The sequence below is a fragment of the Schistocerca piceifrons genome, chromosome 4, assembly GCF_021461385.2.
Source record: "Schistocerca piceifrons isolate TAMUIC-IGC-003096 chromosome 4, iqSchPice1.1, whole genome shotgun sequence".
In the NCBI taxonomy this organism is placed as follows: Eukaryota; Metazoa; Arthropoda; class Insecta; order Orthoptera; family Acrididae; genus Schistocerca; species Schistocerca piceifrons.
In genome coordinates, this window is record NC_060141.1 from 584,706,751 (window position 1) to 584,726,948 (window position 20,198).

General features: G+C 39.3%; 1 protein-coding gene across 1 annotated transcript in view; it reads right to left on the reverse strand.

Annotated features, from left to right (window-relative positions):
* The window catches only part of LOC124794795 (zinc transporter 5-like), a 265,913-nt gene that overhangs the window by 143,182 nt on the left and 102,533 nt on the right, over positions 1-20,198 (reverse strand). The window contains exon 3 of the mRNA XM_047258449.1: positions 14,278-14,495. Within this exon, the coding sequence (XP_047114405.1) occupies positions 14,278-14,495 (218 nt within the window). The remainder of the gene's footprint in view (positions 1-14,277; positions 14,496-20,198) is intronic.

Below are 20,198 nucleotides of genomic sequence, written 5' to 3' on the forward strand. Positions count from 1 at the left end.
TGATTTAATCTGACTACACTCAATTACCTTTGTCTTCCGTTTGTTGACATTAATTTTCTAACCTCTTTTAAAGACAATATTTTTTCCATTCAACAGATATTCCTAGTTCTTTGCAATTTCTGGCAAAAGTACAATGTTATTGTTAAGCAACAAGGTTTTATTCATTGTGCCTGAACTTTAATTCCCTTTCCAAGCTTCTCCTTAGTTTCTCATACTGTTTGCTCAATATAGAACCTGAATAACATCAAAGATTGGCTACAATACTGTCTCACTCTCTATTCAACTATTAGTTTCTTTTCCAGTCCTTCAACTCCTGTAACTTCAGTTTGGTTTCTGTATATATTTGGTTTCTGTATATAACCTTTTTCTCTCTGTACTTTATCCCTCCTACTTTCAGAATTTCCAAGACTGTATCTCAAAATCAACAAATGCTATAAATGTAGGTTTGTCTTTTCCTCAACCTATCTTTGTAAATCTAAAGGGCAGTATTGCCCCCCATGTTCCTACATCTTCTGCGAGGTCAGTGTCTACTAGCCTTCTCTAAATAATTTATGTCAGTATTTTTCAACAATGACTTATTAAACTGATAAGTCAATAAAGTTCACACTGTCAGCACCCGCCTTCTTAGGAATTGGTATTATTACATTCTTCTTGAGGTCTGATGGTATTTTTCCAGTCTCACATATATTGTACATCAGGCAGAATAGTTTTGCCAATACTGGCTCTTCCAAGGACCTAAGTAACTCTGAGGGAATCGCATCTACTCCAGGGGCCTTGTTTCAATTTAGGTCTTTAATTGCTGTATGAAATTCTTCTTGCAATGTCATGTCTCCCATCTCATTTTCATCTACTTCCTCTTCCATTTCTATAACACTGTCTCCATCTTCATTTCCCTTGTATAAACCTTCTATACATTCCTTCCAACTTTAAGTTGTCTCTTCTTTGTATAGCTCTGGCTTCCCAACTGAGCTCTTGATATTCATCTAGTGGTGCCATCTGGCATCATTACAGAAACTGAATAGCTGGCACAAAAATACTGCTGACCGCTACAGAACCTCTACCCAGAGGGCATTTGTCATCAAGAGTGCCCTCTGATGACACCAAGCCAAGGTCTGGTATATAAGGTGGCCCAGGGCTGGTCTGAGACTTTTGTGATGCAATCTGTGAAATGCACAATGAGCATGTTATCAGTTCGGCTAAGGCGTTTATGTTGTGGGCTCTATATGTCATTAGAATAACATTGATGTAGTATCGACTGGACTTTACTTTGGAATATGGACTTAGATAACTTTTGATATGTCCATGGAGCATCCTGTGTAATCTCTTGTTGTGAATAAACCAGTGAGTTCACACTAGTTTTGTGTGTAACTGGTCTTTTCCAAAAGTGGCAACGAGGATGGGATCGGTGACCTTTGCAAATCAGAATCTGATTTTCTTCCTAGTTATGCAAGAGCGTCTGTTTTCCACCTCAACTACTAACACAAACCATGCAGGGTTATCTGGAGCTACTGACTTCTACATTACAAGCAATGGAAGTGTTAGAAAATGCAGCAGGAATGTCTCCTGCACCACCTATGTTTACAAGTTTTCCTCCATTCAATAAACAAAATGAAAAATGGGACGCTTACCATCGATGACTGCAATTATATTTTTCAGCTTATCAAATTTACAACTTCAAAAGACAAATGGCCATGACCTTGTTAGGAAATCCCAAACTGGATCACCTAATACAGAAACTGGAGCCATTAATGAATCTGGTGAAACTTGTCTAAAATATTTTCTTTATTACAAGATCATCTTTCGAGGGAAAAAAGGGGGGACATGTTATTACATCCAGGTAAAAATTTTGTATGCAAAAAAAAAAGGGCCTCAATCAATCTTATGAGAACTGGGTCAAAAATCTACATGGACTAAGTAGGAACTGTGATGGCAAATGTTTGTGTGGGCAGAACCACATGGACTGTTTAATCAGGGACATTATAATATGATTTACGCCAAACTCAGAAGTAAGGCACCACATATTGAGGAAACTGGAACCTTCTCAGATAGAATTAATGTAAATATCTCAGATCAACAAAACTGCCCACACACCACCAATTTTGTTTATGATGGAAGAAGACGTCTGGACAGTCAGCTCTCGCCCTAACCTGCTCAACAGTCCAGACATCTCCATAAACAACTACACAAGCAGCAAAGGGGCACATTAGCAGCAGCACTTTTGCCTGGATGTAAATATTGTATCCTCCATCACGTACGTACCACACGCCCCCATCGGAGTGCACCATGCGACGAGTGTGAAAAAAGGGGACGCTTGCATGCAAGAGGTATGTTTTAGCAGTTCTGTTGCAAATATGCCACAACTTGCAGTAGTGAACCACATGAATGTTCAATCTATGGAAGTCCAGATTTCTCAGAACACAGTGCAGAAAATGCACTTACATATGTTCACTGGCAAACATCCTGTTAGGTTACTAAAGGATACCAATGTTCCTGTGTCCTTACTAAATGAATGTGCTTACTTAAGTTTATGGCCACTGACTTTGCAGACATCTGAGAGAAATCTTTGGGACTATGGATATCATCATGTACGTTTGCTAGGAAATTTTCCAGTTTTACTTACCAAGTAACTCACACAGCAAATTTTTGGATTGTAACTGACCCTAAAGTGGATAATGTTTTTGAGATAGGCTCTCTTCATGCTTTTGGATTTACAGTTTGAGAAATTTAAATGATTTTTCATCACCTTAAAGGCACTCTGTGATAGATATGTTCAAATTTTCTTACCTGGATTAGGAAAGACAACTTTCTCAGAAGCACACATCCTTCTTAAAGTGACTGCTGCCCTGTGTTTTTTGAAGTTCACCTGGTGCTCTTGGTTATAAAAGATGCTCACAAAACATAGCTGGATGGACTTGCTCCTGAAGAAATGTTAAACCTACTCCCTATAGCCAATGGGGCACTCCTCTGGTAACAGCACGTGAACCCAATGGTACCATGAGACTTTGTGGTGCTTTTTTAAAGTAACAATAAACACACAAGCTGAAGTGGAAAATTATCCTCTACTGACTTTGGATGAATTCTTTGCAAAATTAGGCCATGGGAGTTTGTTAAATGAAACTGACTTCACAGAGGCATATTTTCAAATCGCCTTGGGTACAGCACCGCAAATTTATTTACTGCTAAATACGCCATACGGCCACCCCCATGAACCATGGACCTTGCCGTTGGTGGGGAGGCCTGCGTGCCTCAGCGATACAGATGGCCGTACCGTAGGTGCAACCACAACGGAGGGGTATCTGTTGAGAGGCCAGACAAACATGTGGTTCCTGAAGAGGGGCAGCAGCCTTTTCAGTAGTTGCAGGGGCAACAGTCTGGATGATTGACTGATCTGGCCTTGTAACATTAACCAAAACGGCTTTGCTGTGCTGGTACTGCGAACGGCTGAAAGCAAGGGGAAACTACAGCCGTAATTTTTCCCGAGGACATGCAGCTTTACTGTATGATTAAATGATGATGGCGTCCTCTTGGGTAAAATATTCCGGAGGTAAAATAGTCCCCCATTCGGATCTCCGGGCGGGGACTACTCAAGAGGACGTCGTTATCAGGAGAAAGAAAACTGGCGTTCTACGGATCGGAGCGTGGAATGTCAGGTCCCTTAATCGGGCAGGTAGGTTAGAAAATTTAAAAAGGGAAATGGATAGGTTAAAGTTAGATATAGTGGGAATTAGTGAAGTTCGGTGGCAGGAGGAACAAGACTTTTGGTCAGGTGATTACAGGGCTATAAATACAAAATCAAATAGGGGTAATGCAGGAGTAGGTTTAATAATGAATAAAAAAATAGGAGTGTGGGTAAGCTACTACAAACAGCATAGTGAACGCATTATTGTGGCCAAGATAGACACAAAGCCCATGCCTACTACAGTAGTACAAGTTTATATGCCAACTAGCTCTGCAGATGATGAAGAAATTGATGAAATGTATGACGAGATAAAAGAAATTATTCAGGTAGTGAAGGGAGACGAAAATTTAATAGTCATGGGTGACTGGAATTCATCAGTAGGAAAAGGGAGAGAAGGAAACATAGTAGGTGAATATGGATTGCGGGGAAGAAACTTAAGAGGAAGCCGCCTTGTAGAATTTTGCACAGAGCATAACTTAATCATAGCTAACACTTGGTTCAAGAATCATAAAAGAAGGTTGTATACCTGGAAGAATCCTGGAGATACTAAAAGGTATCAGATAGATTCTATAATGGTAAGACAGAGATTTAGGAACCAGGTTTTAAATTGTAAGACATTTCCAGGGGCAGATGTGGATTCTGACCACAATCTATTGGTTATGACCTGTAGATAGAAACTGAAGAAACTGCAAAAAGGTGGGAATTTAAGGAGATGGGACCTGGATAAACTGAAAGAACCAGAGGTTGTAGAGAGTTTGAGGGAGAGCATAAGGGAACAACTGACAGGAATGGGGGAAAGAAATACAGTAGAAGAAGAATGGGTAGCTCTGAGGGATGAAGTAGTGAAGGCAGCAGACGATCAAGTAGGTAAAAAGACGAGGGCTAATAGAAATCCTTGGGTAACAGAAGAAATATTGAATTTAATTGATGAAAGGAGAAAATATAAAAATGCAGTAAATGAAGCAGGCAAAAAGGAATACAAACGTCTCAAAAATGAGATCGACAGGAAGTGCAAAATGGCTAAGCAGGGATGGCTAGAGGACAAATGTAAGGATGTAGAGGCTTGTCTCACTAGGGGTAAGATAGATACTGCCTACAGGAAAATTAAAGAGACCTTTGGAGAGAAGAGAACCACTTGTATGAATATCAAGAGCTCAGATGGCAACCCAGTTCTAAGCAAAGAAGGGAAAGCAGAAAGGTGGAAGGAGTATATAGAGGGTTTATACAAGGGCGATGTACTTGAGGACAATATTATGGAAATGGAAGAGGATGTAGATGAAGACGAAATGGGAGATAAGATACTGCGTGAAGAATTTGACAGAGCACTGAAAGACCTGAGTCGAAACAAGGCCCCGGGAATAGACAACATTCCATTAGAAGTACTGATGGCCTTGGGAGAGCCAGTCATGGCAAAACTCTACCATCTGGTGAGCAAGATGTATGAGACAGGCGAAATACCCTCAGACTTCAAGAAGAATATAATAATTCCAATCCCAAAGAAAGCAGGTGTTGACAGATGTGAAAATTACCGAACTATCAGTTTAATAAGTCACAGCTGCAAAATACTAACACGAATTCTTTACAGACGAATGGAAAAACTGGTAGAAGCGGACCTCGGGGAAGATCAGTTTGGATTCCGTAGAAATGTTGGAACACATGAGGCAATACTAACCTTATGACTTATCTTAGAAGAAAGATTAAGGAAAGGCAAACCTACGTTTCTAGCATTTGTAGACTTAGAGAAAGCTTTTGACAATGTTAACTGGAATACTCTCTTTCAAATTCTGAAGGTGGCAGGGGTAAAATACAGGGAGCGAAAGGCTATTTACAATTTGTACAGAAACCAGATGGCAGTTGTAAGAGTCGAGGGGCATGAAAGGGAAGCAGTGGTTGGGAAAGGAGTGAGACAGGGTTGTAGCCTCTCCCCGATGTTATTCAATCTGTATATTGAGCAAGCAGTAAAGGAAACAAAAGAAAAATTCGGAGTAGGTATTAAAATTCATGGAGAAGAAGTAAAAACTTTGAGGTTCGCCGATGACATTGTAATTCTGTCAGAGACAGCAAAGGACTTGGAAGAACAATTGAATGGAATGGACAGTGTCTTGAAAGGAGGATATAAGATGAACATCAACAAAAGCAAAACAAGGATAATGGAATGTAGTCAAATTAAATCGGGTGATGCTGAGGGAATTAGATTAGGAAATGAGACACTTAAAGTAGTAAAGGAATTTTGCTATTTAGGGAGTAAAATAACTGATGATGGTCGAAGTAGAGAGGATATAAAATGTAGACTGGCAATGGCAAGGAAATCGTTTCTGAAGAAGAGAAATTTGTTAACATCGAGTATAGATTTAAGTGTCAGGAAGTCGTTTCTGAAAATATTTGTATGGAGTGTAGCCATGTATGGAAGTGAAACATGGACGATAACTACTTTGGACAAGAAGAGAATAGAAGCTTTCGAAATGTGGTGCTACAGAAGAATGCTGAAGATAAGGTGGGTAGATCACGTAACTAATGAGGAGGTATTGAATAGGATTGGGGAGAGGAGAAGTTTGTGGCACAACTTGACTAGAAGAAGGGATCGGTTGGTAGGACATGTTATGAGGCATCAAGGGATCACAAATTTAGCATTGGAGGGCAGCGTGGAGGGTAAAAATCGTAGAGGGAGACCAAGAGATGAATACACTAAGCAGATTCAGAAGGATGTAGGTTGCAGTAGGTACTGGGAGATGAAGAAGCTTGCGCAGGATAGAGTAGCATGGAGAGCTGCATCAAACCAGTCTCAGGACTGAAGACCACAACAACAACAACGCCATACGGCTCAGTTAACTTTTGAAATCTCTTCAGCCCGTTCCATATTTCTGTGTGTTACAGATCAGTTACTAAAAGATACTCCCAGCCGTGCCACATACCTTGATGATATCTTTGTCAGAGGTGCAACTCCAGAGGATCATCTTCACAACCTCGAACTTTTGTTCCAGAGGCTGGCAGTGAAAGGATTTAAATGCAACCTGTGCATGTGTCCTTTCACGTGGCATTATTTGACATATTTGCAGTTTAAACACTCAGCAAATGGCCTGGGACCAATGAGGGATTAAGTTGCGATGATCAATAAAATACAGTCTCCGATACGTATCAAAGACTTACAAGTGTTTCTTTATAAGATGAACTATTATGACCCATTAATTGCAAACCTAGCAGAACTCTCTTACCCACTGAGCCAGTTATGAAACCAAGGTGTACTTTTCAAATAGTGGCCTTCCTGCTGACAACCTTTTCAGTCTTTAAAAATTGCCTTAATCAGGAACTGTGTTTGACAACACATACACCGGCATACAGCCTTGATCTGCCTCTGATAGTAGGACCTGATGTGCACACAGTACTGGCACACTCCTGTCATGTAAGTACCCTGATGTCACTGAATATCTATCACATATGCTTACGAGACCTTATCCACTTCTCAAACAGAGTGGGAGGCCCTCATAATCACTTACACAGTTCAGAAATTTAAACTATTCCTATAGAGATAAATTTAGTCCTGTCACAGATAACGGTCCTTTGATCACCATCTTTGGCTTCAAGCATTACATATCAGACCAGACCACCCATCACCTCCAGTGATGGGCACTACACTCATCTAATTTTCATTATTCTATCCACTACTGAACAGTGACATTACACACAAATGGGTATGTGCTGTCCTGATTCCCACAGAACCTGACCCAGTCTTCAACCAACACAAATTGGTGATTTCCCAGCTCAATTCAGATCTGGATAGAACTGTTGCAACCTTACCCTTAATATCAAGTGACATCGCAGATACCGTCCACGAGACCCCAACAGTACGCAGTCTTGTTCACTTTGTACAACATGGAGCCCTGGACCCAAATTCCATCCCTACAGGGCACAGCAGCATCAACTACACATAAACTAGAGGTTTTGTTGTCGGTCTTAGATGAGAGCCACTTCTGCATCTTGATTCCTCCATACCTTTTGGCACAAATGCTGCTCCTGCACACTGCCCATTGGGGCACTCCTGGCTGGAAAGTATGATGAAACACCAAGTATTCTGGCCAAATACTGCAGAGACATTGCAAACACAGTGTGCCTCTTTTCTGCCTGTCAGGCCCAACAACCTGCATGCCAATGGTTCTCCCACTGGCTCAACACTGCAGATCCATGGGAGTGTATCCACATACATTGCGCTGCTCTGTTTTTGGAATCCTTGTGGTGGAGCATGATTGATTACTTGTATCACTATCGTTTTATGTCTTGAATGTCTCTACCACTACTATTGCAGCCTTGGAAAAAATCTCTGCCCTAGAAAGTACACCTTGTACATTGGTTTCTGATAATGGAGTGGCACGTATCTCGTATGGCTTTGCAGTTGTAATGGGATTAGATACCTTCACACTGCCCTTTTGACACAGTCTCAAACAGCCATCTAAACAGCTCTAAACCCATATCTGCAAGAAAATGGTATCTAACACCACACCTAACATCTTTCGAGTAATACGGCAACTTACAGGGCCACCTCGATCAAGTGCTGCAGCGCAGCAGAGTGGCTGCATGACTGCACTCACCACAATCTCTCAGATATGCTTTGTCCACCACTGGAACATGTCATCAGCTAGCATTTCCCTTCTAGTGGCACTCAGGTATGGGCCTACCACTTTGGGCACCACCAAACATGGATCTACAGGATGACCTAACGATATATGTCTGCCATGGGTCATGATGTATATGCTTCTCCATCCTCCTGTCCCATGGCAACTCAGGCATTTTCCATAGAACGCTGTCCTGCCTCAGCCTTCTGCAGTGACACCCATGGACACCAAACCACACCTCTAAACCACGCAACACCTGTGTCTTCTCCCCCCACTGTTACTACTGGGGGCAGGGGGAGGGGGGGGGGGGGGGGTTGGACAGCACTATAGAAACCATACACTTGTCTTCGGGAGTGTCCTCTAAGCACCAAAATCCAGTATATAAGCTAGCCATGGGCTGTTCTGAGTAAGCTGTTATGTGGTCTAGGGAGTGCGTGGCAAGTGTGCTATTGGTTTGGCTAAGGTGTTTATACTGTGGGCTCTATTCATCATGGGTGAAATTTTACTGTGGTGTGGACTGGACTTTGTTTTGGAATACAGCCTTAACATAATTTGCACTGTTTCCATGGAGCATCCTGTATATGTACCTTGTTGTGAATAAACTGATAGGAGTTCCCCCTAGTTTCATGTGTGGCTCAACTTCTACAATAGTTCATACAGATGCTTCTTCTTCTTCCAAAGTTCTCTTTAATTTGTTCTATACATGGCATCTATCTTACCCACTGTCATGCATCCTTTTAAAACACTTTATTTCTCCTCCAGCTATTCCTTCTTTGCCAGTTTCGCACTTTCTGTCAATCTAATTTTTTAGAAGTCTGTATTCCCTTTAGTCTGCTTCATCTGCTATATTTTTTATATTTCCTCCTTTCATCAAATCAATTCAGTATCTCCAGCAGTACCAAAGAATTTCTCCCAGCCTTGTGTTTTTGCTCATTTGAACTTCTGCTGTCTTCAGTATTTCATCTCTCAAAAGTACCCACTCATCTTCTATTGCATTCATTTCCCCTGTTTCAGATAATTGATGTGTAATGCTTCTTTTGAAACCCACAACAATGTTTGGTTCTATTAATTTATTCAGGTGTCATTTCATTATCTCCTATCTTTCTGCAATTCCTTCAGTTCATAACTGTAACCAATAAACAGGTGCCCCTTGGAAATATTTTGCAGTTTAAAATCTGGTTTTGGTATGTTTTTCTTAGTGTTTTATAATCTACCAGATACAATTCAGTGTATATAACTTTCTGTGTACACACAGTGTAAATAACCTCCTTTCATGTTTCTTAGACCAAGTGATAAGAACAATTAAATTATGCTGTGTGCAAAATATTACCAGGTGCTACCCCTATCATTCCTCTTATTATCCATTCCTCATTCTCCTCCTATTTTCCCTTTGCTTCCTTTTTATTCTATCAAATGTAAGTCCCCCATCACAACTACATTTCTGTCTCTCTTAATTCTCTAATAATTTCTTTTATCTCGTTGTACTTTGTTTCATTTTCTTCATCATCTCCGGGGCAAGGAGGTATATAAACATGTACAAGTGTGGTTGGTGTTGGCTTACATGCTTATATTGACTATTATAATTTGTTCACTATGCAGCTCATTGTTGCTTAGCTGCATTCCTATTTTCTTGTCCATTATTCGATCTATCCTGCATTACCCCTATTTGATTTTGTATTTATAACCCTGTACTCATCTGACCAGAGGTCCCATTTTTCCTAGGGCCAAACCTGACTAACTTCACTACATCTAACTTCAATCTAATCATTTCCTTTTTAAAATTCTTTAACTACCTACCCAATTAACAAATCTAACATCCCATTCTCAGGGCTGAAGAAGACTAGTTTTGCTTTTTCCTGATGACAGCATTCTTCTGCAAAGCCCTATCCAGAGGTCATGATGAGTTTAATAATATGACATACAACTAGAGCATAAAATATTAAAATTAAACTGGAAGTACCAATGATCACCATTCCAGTTTAAATTTAATATTTTAATACTGTGGTATTTCATTACTTCAATTTTATTATCTATGTATTTATAGCGACAGAGTTAAAATTTTTGAATTAATCTGGAGATACCAATGTCCATTACTCTAGCTTAACTCTACTATTTTAATACCCCACATATATAGTGTAATAACAATAACAATAATAATAATAATAATAATAATAATAATAATAATTTCATCATGATACCTTATAATCTGTATTTTAATAAATGTTGGAACACAGCTTTTTCACACTTTTACACTGGTAGCAAGAAGAAAGATGTTATGCTCTCTATTATATTATTATGGTATATATTAAATATGTAGGGTGATTCAAAAAATGTTTACTAATTGACATGGCACATGGAGCATACAACCAGGATCATTAATCACATAGGAAATGGAGGTCGCAGAGGCCACCTGGGGCTACTAAATGCACTGCAGTTATTTGGTCACAAGCTACAAATGGATGTCCACCGCAGGAGCTGCTCAAAGTTTTGTCCAGATGTATTGAGACATCGATGCTGCATTGAATGGCACACCCTCTCAAAGGTATCTGGTTTATCTTGAAGACACCCTGTTGCTGCAACATTCATGCCCACTAGGTCCTCCGGTGATGTAACAAGTGTTTCATATACAAGGTCCTTCAGGTACATCCACAGGAAAAAATCAACTGGAGACATATTAGGTGATTGTGACAGCCATGTGACTGGCCCACTGTGACCAATCCAGCAGCAGGAAAATGTTGCCTGCCAATGTGCCCTCACTTTGCTGAAATGTGCCCTCACTTTGCTGAAACGTGCAGGGGCTCCATCATGGTGAAATCAAATGCAGCAATGAATAGGTGTGGGAACATCACTCAGCATGTCTGGCATAACCTCTCATAGGATTACGAGGTACATCCAACAATCAAGTTGGTCCGGGAGAATCTATGGCCCACTTAAACAGCCTCCCACGATGCCAGCCCACGAGTTAAGGGTAAATTTGCAATGTGAGCCATGCCTACATGTAGCATGTGGGTTCACATGTGCCCACATATGCAGGTTGTGAATGTTCATCACACCCTCGAGTGAGAATGCAGCCTCATTGGTGAAAAGGACACTCACTGTGAAGCTTTGGTCTGCTGCGGATTCCTGTTGAAACCACCAAGCAAATCCAATGCTCTTCTTGTAGTCCTTGGTCGCAATATCTGGACATGTTCAGAATGAAATGTATGCAGTCCATCATGTTCTGTGCACCAGATGGATGATAACTGGGGAATAACAGTGGCATGAGATATGCCTCATGTACTTGGTAACATTGCATCCCCTTGAGAATGCTTCTCTTGCCGCAACTGTCCATGTTGTTCTTTGGTAACCAGCAGCCAGCTTGTGGACATGGAATGAGCCAGTTTCACACTATCAGTGAAGCAGGGTGGCGAATAGTGTGTGGTACGGCATCTTTCTATCAGGAAAGTAAGAGATTATTATAAAACATCAGAACAGCAAACAAATGTCATGTAAGTGCATGATACAAGAGTAAAAAGTATGCCTATTTCTATTAAATAACTCTTCTTTCCATCTAAATAGTTTTGTGGTTGTTGTTGCAGCAATGTGGGTTAGGGTGTGTAAAAGTCTATTTTGGAAGGTAAAAAATTGCAGTTGGCCATGACATTTGTTTGCTGTTCTGATGTTTTATTACCATTATTATCATTATTATTAAATTAATCTCTTACTTTCCTGTAGAAAGATGCTGTACCACACATTATTCGCCACCGTGCTTCACTGATAGTGTGAAACTGGCTTATTCCATGTCCACAAGCTGGCTGCTGGTTACCAAAGAACAACACTGCAGTTGGCTATGCCTTAAATCAAATGAATTTCAGCCATTTTACGGTATGTGTAGTTAGCCATGTTAACTTCCAACACTTCCACAGTGTGATTGGTGACAGTCTCCATACACACCACCCATGCTTGTATAGGAACATCATCTTGTGACCGTAGCGCCCTCTTGTGGTTTTTGTCACCACCAGTTACTGATCGTTGTTGTATGCCCTATGTGCCATGTCCATTTGTAAATGTTCCAAATCAACCTGTATATGCTTTATGTACTTCATATAAAACTACTTGTCATTTGTTTCTCTCTTATTAGATTGATTTCTGATGATGGGTTAACCCAAAATGCATTAAATTTGTAAAGACTGTGGAAAGATAGAACATTATATTAACTACCCATAATTTTTTGCAAAATTCTTGTTAAGAGAAAAAATTTATTGCTGCAGCTCAAATTAGGTGAAGGCACGTATCTTAAATTTATGGAGCAATGCAAGCACCGTATTGTATTTTCACACACTAACTGCCTGCCCCATAGTTGTTGCTGATGTCTGGCTACTTATGCCACAACTAACAATACAGTGTATCAGATGTTGATATGTTTGGGGACACCAGATGTTGCCAACAATGTAACACCATATTTAGGCACGGTTTCAACAGTGATGAGGCAGACACAGCCAGGCCCTTCTCTGGATGCGTGGCCTATTCTGGCAGTTACCAGTTCAACCCTGGGCACAGTCACAGTGTCTACAGCAGTGTTGGAGTCATCTCTTACAAAGTTACCTCAGTACAAGTCACAGCAAGCAGATCTACCAATTGGAAAACTAAATAAAATGTTTTGTCTTCATTACAGTGACTTACTCCACATCTGCCAAACCCTTTCCTAGATGTTGATACCATGGTACTAATATTTAGGGGACTAAACCCCCATATCTGAAACATTTGCTTTTCTCTCAGAAACTGCCTCAATGACTAGTTCTTAAGAGTAACACCTTCTGGATCTCTTCAATACACTGTAGGATATATACATCAAAGCTTTCTCTTATACTGCTTCATGACAGTTGGAAAACAGGATTTTACATAAGAATCTGACAGGAATGTTCATTATCAACAGAACTATTCTCAGCAGTGCTAGATAAAGTTCTTTTGTTCAGACTGGGAATATGACCACTTTTGTTTTGTGGACGACAGATAAAGTACTGCTTGACACAAGTGCAAATAATCTTCAACAGAAATGGAGGAACTAGTTTGAAATGTCCTTGTAAGAAAATAGTACAAATTAATAATGAAGTTACTGGACCAGATAAGTTTTTATATTAGGGCAGCTGAGACAGTGATTTGGTGGAGAGAAGTGGGAATAAACAGGAGAGACAAGCTGAGCTAAAGTGCTTTTGATTAACTAAATAGTGTTTCTAAATCAAGTTTTTGATTTGTCAAAATATGAAATTTTACAACTAGTAGGTATTTTTAGTTTTAACTCTGGGCACTGAGACAAGGACTTTTATATAAAAAGTGGTGGAGAGATACATGTTGGAATTACCAAGATGGGCAGGAAAACAAACATATAAAATGAATGGACCATGGGAGAAGACATAATTATCACTGCAATAAGAAAAGAAGTGAAGGTGGTTGGGACATGAGGCCATGCAAACAGGTGTTAAATGAACAGAGAAAATTCTTGCTAGATTTCAAGAGATTAGAAAAGAACAACATAATAACCTAATGGAAAATGGGTAGAAGACATTATGAAACAAGCAGGAACAACATGAATGTCTACACTGAAGACCATAATGGAAGGAAATGTCTACAGAATGCTTTTTCCCCAACAGTGGTATGTGCTTGTACAGTGGCCAATTCCTCCTCTTTTTGATTTTGTAACTGTCTATCTTTTTATGCAGATCTGATTAAAAATGATTGGTTGCACATTTTAGTGTTGTGGTTACAGTGTTTGGTGCATACATATTAATGAAGAACTCAGTCATTAATTTCAATGAACAGATACAAAATTCACACATACTAACAATAACAGCAATGATATGGGTATACCACCTATGTCAACTTTCAATAGATATCACTCATACAGGCATCAGTTATAATCATTATCAAAAAATATTGTGGAAGATAGGAAAGAAATTACTGAAAGGCTACTATCTGAAGTGACTGCATTACTGCTACACATCTTATACATACCAGAGAAGAGAGCTCCAAGAGCTGTCAGAACAGCAAAATCATAATTATGTAGGATGAGAATGGAACGGAATGGGCCACACATCGTCATGCCGTAGTACATGAGGATAGTGATGCCCACTTTCAGAAGCACAACCTGTGCAATGCGGCATACTTGAGCTTGTGACAGTGAGTGTCCCAGATGCAAAGGCTTCTGAAGATACAGAAAGCAGCAACCAGCACTGTAATCATAGAAAAAAAAAATCATCATTTAGACATATTAAACACTGTTTACAAGATCAAATGTATGATGGCTTAGTCCCGATGTAAAATAAAAGCTAACATATAAATACTTATATGGTTTGGGACAGTGTTTATCGTTCAGTTTAAGAAACAGAAGCAATATAGTAGGTATATATGACACGTAAGTAAATGTTCAGGAGTTGAATGGGACTTAAGAGCTTTATTTTAAATCCAGAGTAGTGGTAATATGGTAATTAAAAAGCCAAGGATAGGATTTAAACTACAAGAGAAACCAATGTGTAGACAGGAATGAAAGATGAACAGGAGAGCGGCAGAAGTTTTTAAGGGAGGGGGAGTGGGATAGGGAAGAATTTTTTTGTTTACTACAGTTTTTTCTGTGCAATTTTCTTTTGTTTGTTTATCTCTGGATTACATTATTGATCTTTTCTGAAAATATTTCTCATTTTATATGATTGCAGTTTATTTATATCTTCATAACAATTTTTCTCAATCCAGTGCTACCAAACCATTTACAATCCTTTACTGCTGTTTACCAACCCTACTTTGTTTCATTTATTGCTGTTTTTCTCCCATACATCTGCACTGTTTCTCTCACTGTCCTTCAGATAATGTTGTTGTAATTGTTCTTTATTAATTTCCTATTTTTTTCTGAACCTTCATTCATATCTTTTCATTGGTTATCTTCAACATATGTTAGTTTTCTGTTATTCACTTGGTACACCCCTCTGTTGCTGAACAGTTGCCCCACATCCTTTTTTATCTTTGCATCATTTTACAATAATTTCTCCTGAAAATGGAGACAATTTTTTACCCACCAAAATAGACTTTTACACATCCTAACCCACATTGCTGCAACAACAACCATAAAAATATTTAGATGGAAGGAAGAGTTATTTAATAGAAATAGGCATACTTTTTACTCTTGTATCATGCACTTACATGGCATTTGTTTGCTGTTCTGATGTTTTATTATTATTATTATTATTATTATTATTATTATTATTATTATTATTATTATTAAAGTAATCTCTTACTTTTACAAAAATGAGAGCAGGCTCGTAAGTAATCTGCTAGAAAATTGATATATCAACCACTGATTTATTAACTTGAAAAATACCACAGTAGTTATAAGTCACACTTCACCACATCTGTGGAAAGCAGTCAATAAACTACACATTTTGATTCCTTACAGCAAAATAATTACTTTTTACCAATTGCCTGGTCACTTTTCATTCAACAGCTGCATAACCCTTCAGAAGATGCAGTAGCTAACTCCCTAGCAATACTCTTTTACTCAACCAGCATTAGACAGATTGATACTTTTATCGACACCAGACTCAGCTCTTGATATAACTGAAAACTTAAGAGAAAACCTCAGTTCACTAGTACAAAAGTTACACAATCATACTGTAATCATCGGGAGAGACTTTAATCATCCAACATATCAAATGGGTTAATTACAGTTTTCTTAGTGGCACTCATCCTGTGAAACATTACTAAGCAACTTATCTGAAAACTATCTATGACAAATGATTCAGAAACCCACTCATGATGGAAATATATCAGATCTAATGGATGCCAATAGACCTGACCTCTTTGTATATGTCCACATCAAAACTGGCATCAATGAACATGAGGTAACTATAACAACAATGATTATCAAAATACAAAGGGCAAATAAATACATTTTAAAACAAATAGAAATATTTATATGCTCGGTAAACTATATAAAAAAGCAATACTGTCATATCTCAAGGAGGAACTTGAAAATTTTAGGTCAGAACAGGAGAATGTAGAAAAACTATGGCTCAGATTTAAAAGAATAGTTGAGCATGCACTGGATAGATAAGCACCCAATAGAAAAATTTGTGGTGGGAAGGATCTTCCATGATATGCAGTCACTGTAAAGAAACTCCTAAAGATCACCTCGATATACAGTCACTGTAAACAAACTCGTAGAAAAAACAAAGACTACTGCATCATAGGTGTAAAATAAAACATAGTGTTCTACAACATAAAGAGATGGTGAATGAAACATGTTTGGCTGCCAAGAGAGCAATTCGTGAAGCCTTCAATGACTACCATAGCAGAATATTGTCAATCGATCTTTCACAAAAGCCAAGGAAATTCTGTTCACAAGTAAAGGCTGTTAGTGGCACCAAAATTATTGTCCAGCCACTCACAGACAAAACAGGAACTGAAATTTAAGGTAAAAGAAAAAGCATAAATGCTTAACTCCATTTTCAAATGTTTCTTTACAAAGGAAAATCCAGGAGAATTGCCCCAGTTTAACACTCATACCACAGAAAAGTGAGCTCACATGTAATGAGGTATCTCTAACAGAATGATCTCCTTCATGCTAAACAGAACAAAAATCAAAAACATCAACCATGTGAAACCCATTTGGCACTTTTCTCACATAACATCCTGAAAGCTATGGATCACGGCAATTCAGAAGATCAAGTGTTTCTCAACCTCCAAAAGGCATTTGATTCAGTACCACACATATGCTTATTATCAAAAGTATGATAATATGCAGCATCAAACAAGATTTGTGACTGAATTGAAGATTTATTAGTGAGGAAGACACATATTCTCTCAGATGGAGACTCATCAACAGGGAAGTGTGTTGGGACACCCGCTGTTCATGTTACATGTTAACAACTTCGCAGACAATATTAGTAGTAACCTTAGACTTTTCACAGACAATGCAGTTACCTGTAATGGAACACTGTCTGAAAGAAGCTGTGCAAATATCCAGTCAGCACACGCACATTTCACAAGCAAAAAAACATAGTATCCTATGACTATAATATCTGTGTCACAGTTGGAATTGGTAAACTCATACAAATACCTGGATGTAACAATTTGCAGGGATATGAAATGAAATTATCACATTGCATCAGCTATACATAAAACAGGTGGCACACTGATTGTGATTCATTGGCAGAATACTAGGAAAATACAATCAGTCAACAAATGAGACTGCATACAGAACACTCATGTGACCCAACCTAGACTCTGTTGTTCAAGTGTGTGGGACGCATAATAAAGAGGGTTACCAGAGCATACTGGACAGATAAAAAGGAAGGTAGCATGAATACTGAACTGGAAGATGCTCGAAGATAGATGCAAACTACACTGCGAAAACCTACCCTGAAAGGTTCTAGGACCAGGTTTAATAACTGATGAATCTGAGAATATATTTCAACCTCCTACATATCACTCCCATAGGGACTGCGAAGACAATATTAGACTAAGTATAGTAAGAACAGAGGCATTTAAACAAACAATCTTCCTGCAGTCCATATGTGAACAGAATGGGAGAAAGCCCTAATAATTGCCACAAAGGGATGTACCCTCTATCATGCATACCATGGTCTGCAGCGTATAGATGTACGAGGGTTGACTGAAAAGTAATGCCTCCACCTTCGTAACTCTTCAACAGTTGGCAGCATTGGTATGTGGCAGGTACTGGCTTGTTCCATAGCCTTTTCTCTACAGCTCTAGAGCTCCAGTTGGCGGGAAGCCTTAGAATTGAACAATTGTGTTGTTACAGTGTAAAGTATGGAGCACTTTTGATTTAAGCAATGCGCAGTCATTGAATTCTTGACAGCAGAAGGTGTCATCGCAAAGGAGATTCATCAGAGAATGAAAGCAGTTTATGGTGATTGTGTTGATGTGAGTACTGTGCATTGTTTGTCAAGTAAGTTTAAAGATGTTGAGATGGGAACATCTGACCTGCATGAAAAACAAAGAGCTGGATGTCCTTTGACAGCAACCACCGAGTTTCACAAGCAAAATGTTGAGAGATTCATTCAGGACGATCATCGTATCACTCAGAGAGAAATTACTTTGCTTGGCTATCAGAAGATCTGTGCACGATGGGTACCTCAGATGCTGACTCCTGAAATGAAAGCACACAGACTCGAACTCCTCTCGCTTTACGAGAATGAAGGTGATGCCTTTCTCCAGTCAATTGCGACAGGAGGCAAAACGTGGGTACACCATTACAACCTGAAGACGAAACGTCAGTCTATGGAATATTGACACAAAGACTCGTCCCAGAAAAAGAAATTCAAGATGAAGCCCTCAGCTGGAAAAATCACGGCCACAGTGTTCTGGGAAGCAGATGGTGTTATCCATATTGATTTCCTTGATCATGAAACAACAATACATCACAACCCTGTGAACTCTGAAACTGCAGCTAACAAGGGTCCAAAAGGGAAAGGGAAATGTTCTCCTGCAGCATGACAATGCCAAACCACAGGCTTCACATGCCACCACAGCAGAACTTCAGAGTCTGAATCTAACGACCATATGGCATCCTCCATACAGTCCAGATGTAACACCATCTGACTTCCATCTGTTTCCGATAATGAAAGATGATCTGCAGCAACATCATTATGCTTCTGATGAAGATGTTGGGAGAACTGTGAGACTGTTGGTTGCGGAAATAGAGTGTCGACTTCTTCCATGATGGCTTCAGAAAACTTGTTCATCGTTGGCAGAAATGTATCCACTTGGCTGGTGATTATGTGGAAAAGTGAATATTGGTAATTAAAGATCACATTCTAAGGATTATTTCTGCATTTGATTTATTAAAATATTCCCATCCAAACCCAAGTAACGAAGGTGGAGGCATTACTTTTCATTCAACCCTCATAGGTGTAGATGTATATTAAAGACAACCAATGCTACAAACAAACAAAAAAACAAAAAAATACACACATTTTCATAGGCTCACTATTTCCTATAGCTTGGGTATGGTGTTATCAAAAATACTAGCTAGGGTAGGATTCAACACTCAAAAAGATATGGAAGGTTTATACTAGAACCCTTACAAACTTCATGCATCTATTGCACCACATGAAACACCTAATTTCTCATTATGAAACCCTTGCCACAATATCCCTATTCTTATAATAGACATGTCTTCAGTTGTGTCAAAGCGCTTTCACTTATGTTATTTTTTAAAAACAGTTTTATTTTGGCACTGTCTCATGAGGTTTGACTATCAAAAAATACATCCGAGGTTGCAATGCTGCCTTAATCCAGCATTTTCTATAAGTCCAATACATAAAGCTACTTGGTCTCAGCTAGACAATTGGTTCTTTTCTAGCCCATTTCTTCAGCCTGTTGTCGAACTAATCATGATGTTTTTTGAAACCCTTATTATTCTCTGTGCAACATGTAATTCCCACATGTCACAGTATTATCCAGGAACTCAATAATATGCTTGAGTGGCTGACTACACATTGACATTCCACTAATCCAGCAGGATCTCCAGTCACTACTCAAATCCTTAGGCCCATCCCAGAACCTCTCCCCAGAGTCCATACCTCTAGTCACCCCTACCACTCCCCGCACTCCTACCGTCTAGATGCTTCCTAAAGTCCATAAATCTAACCACCCAGGATGTCCCATTGTGGCCGGTTACTGTGCCCCCACAGAGAGAATCTCTGCCTTCGCAGACCAACACCTTCAACCTATTACCCAGAACCTAACATCCTATATAAAACATACCAACCATTTCCTTCACTGACTCTCCACGGTTCCTGTCCCTTTACTACACGGTGCCCTGCTCGTCACTATTGATGCTACCTCCCTGTACACTAACATTTCTGATGCCCATGGCCTCACCGCTATTTCACATTACTTTTCCCAATGCTTGACAGATT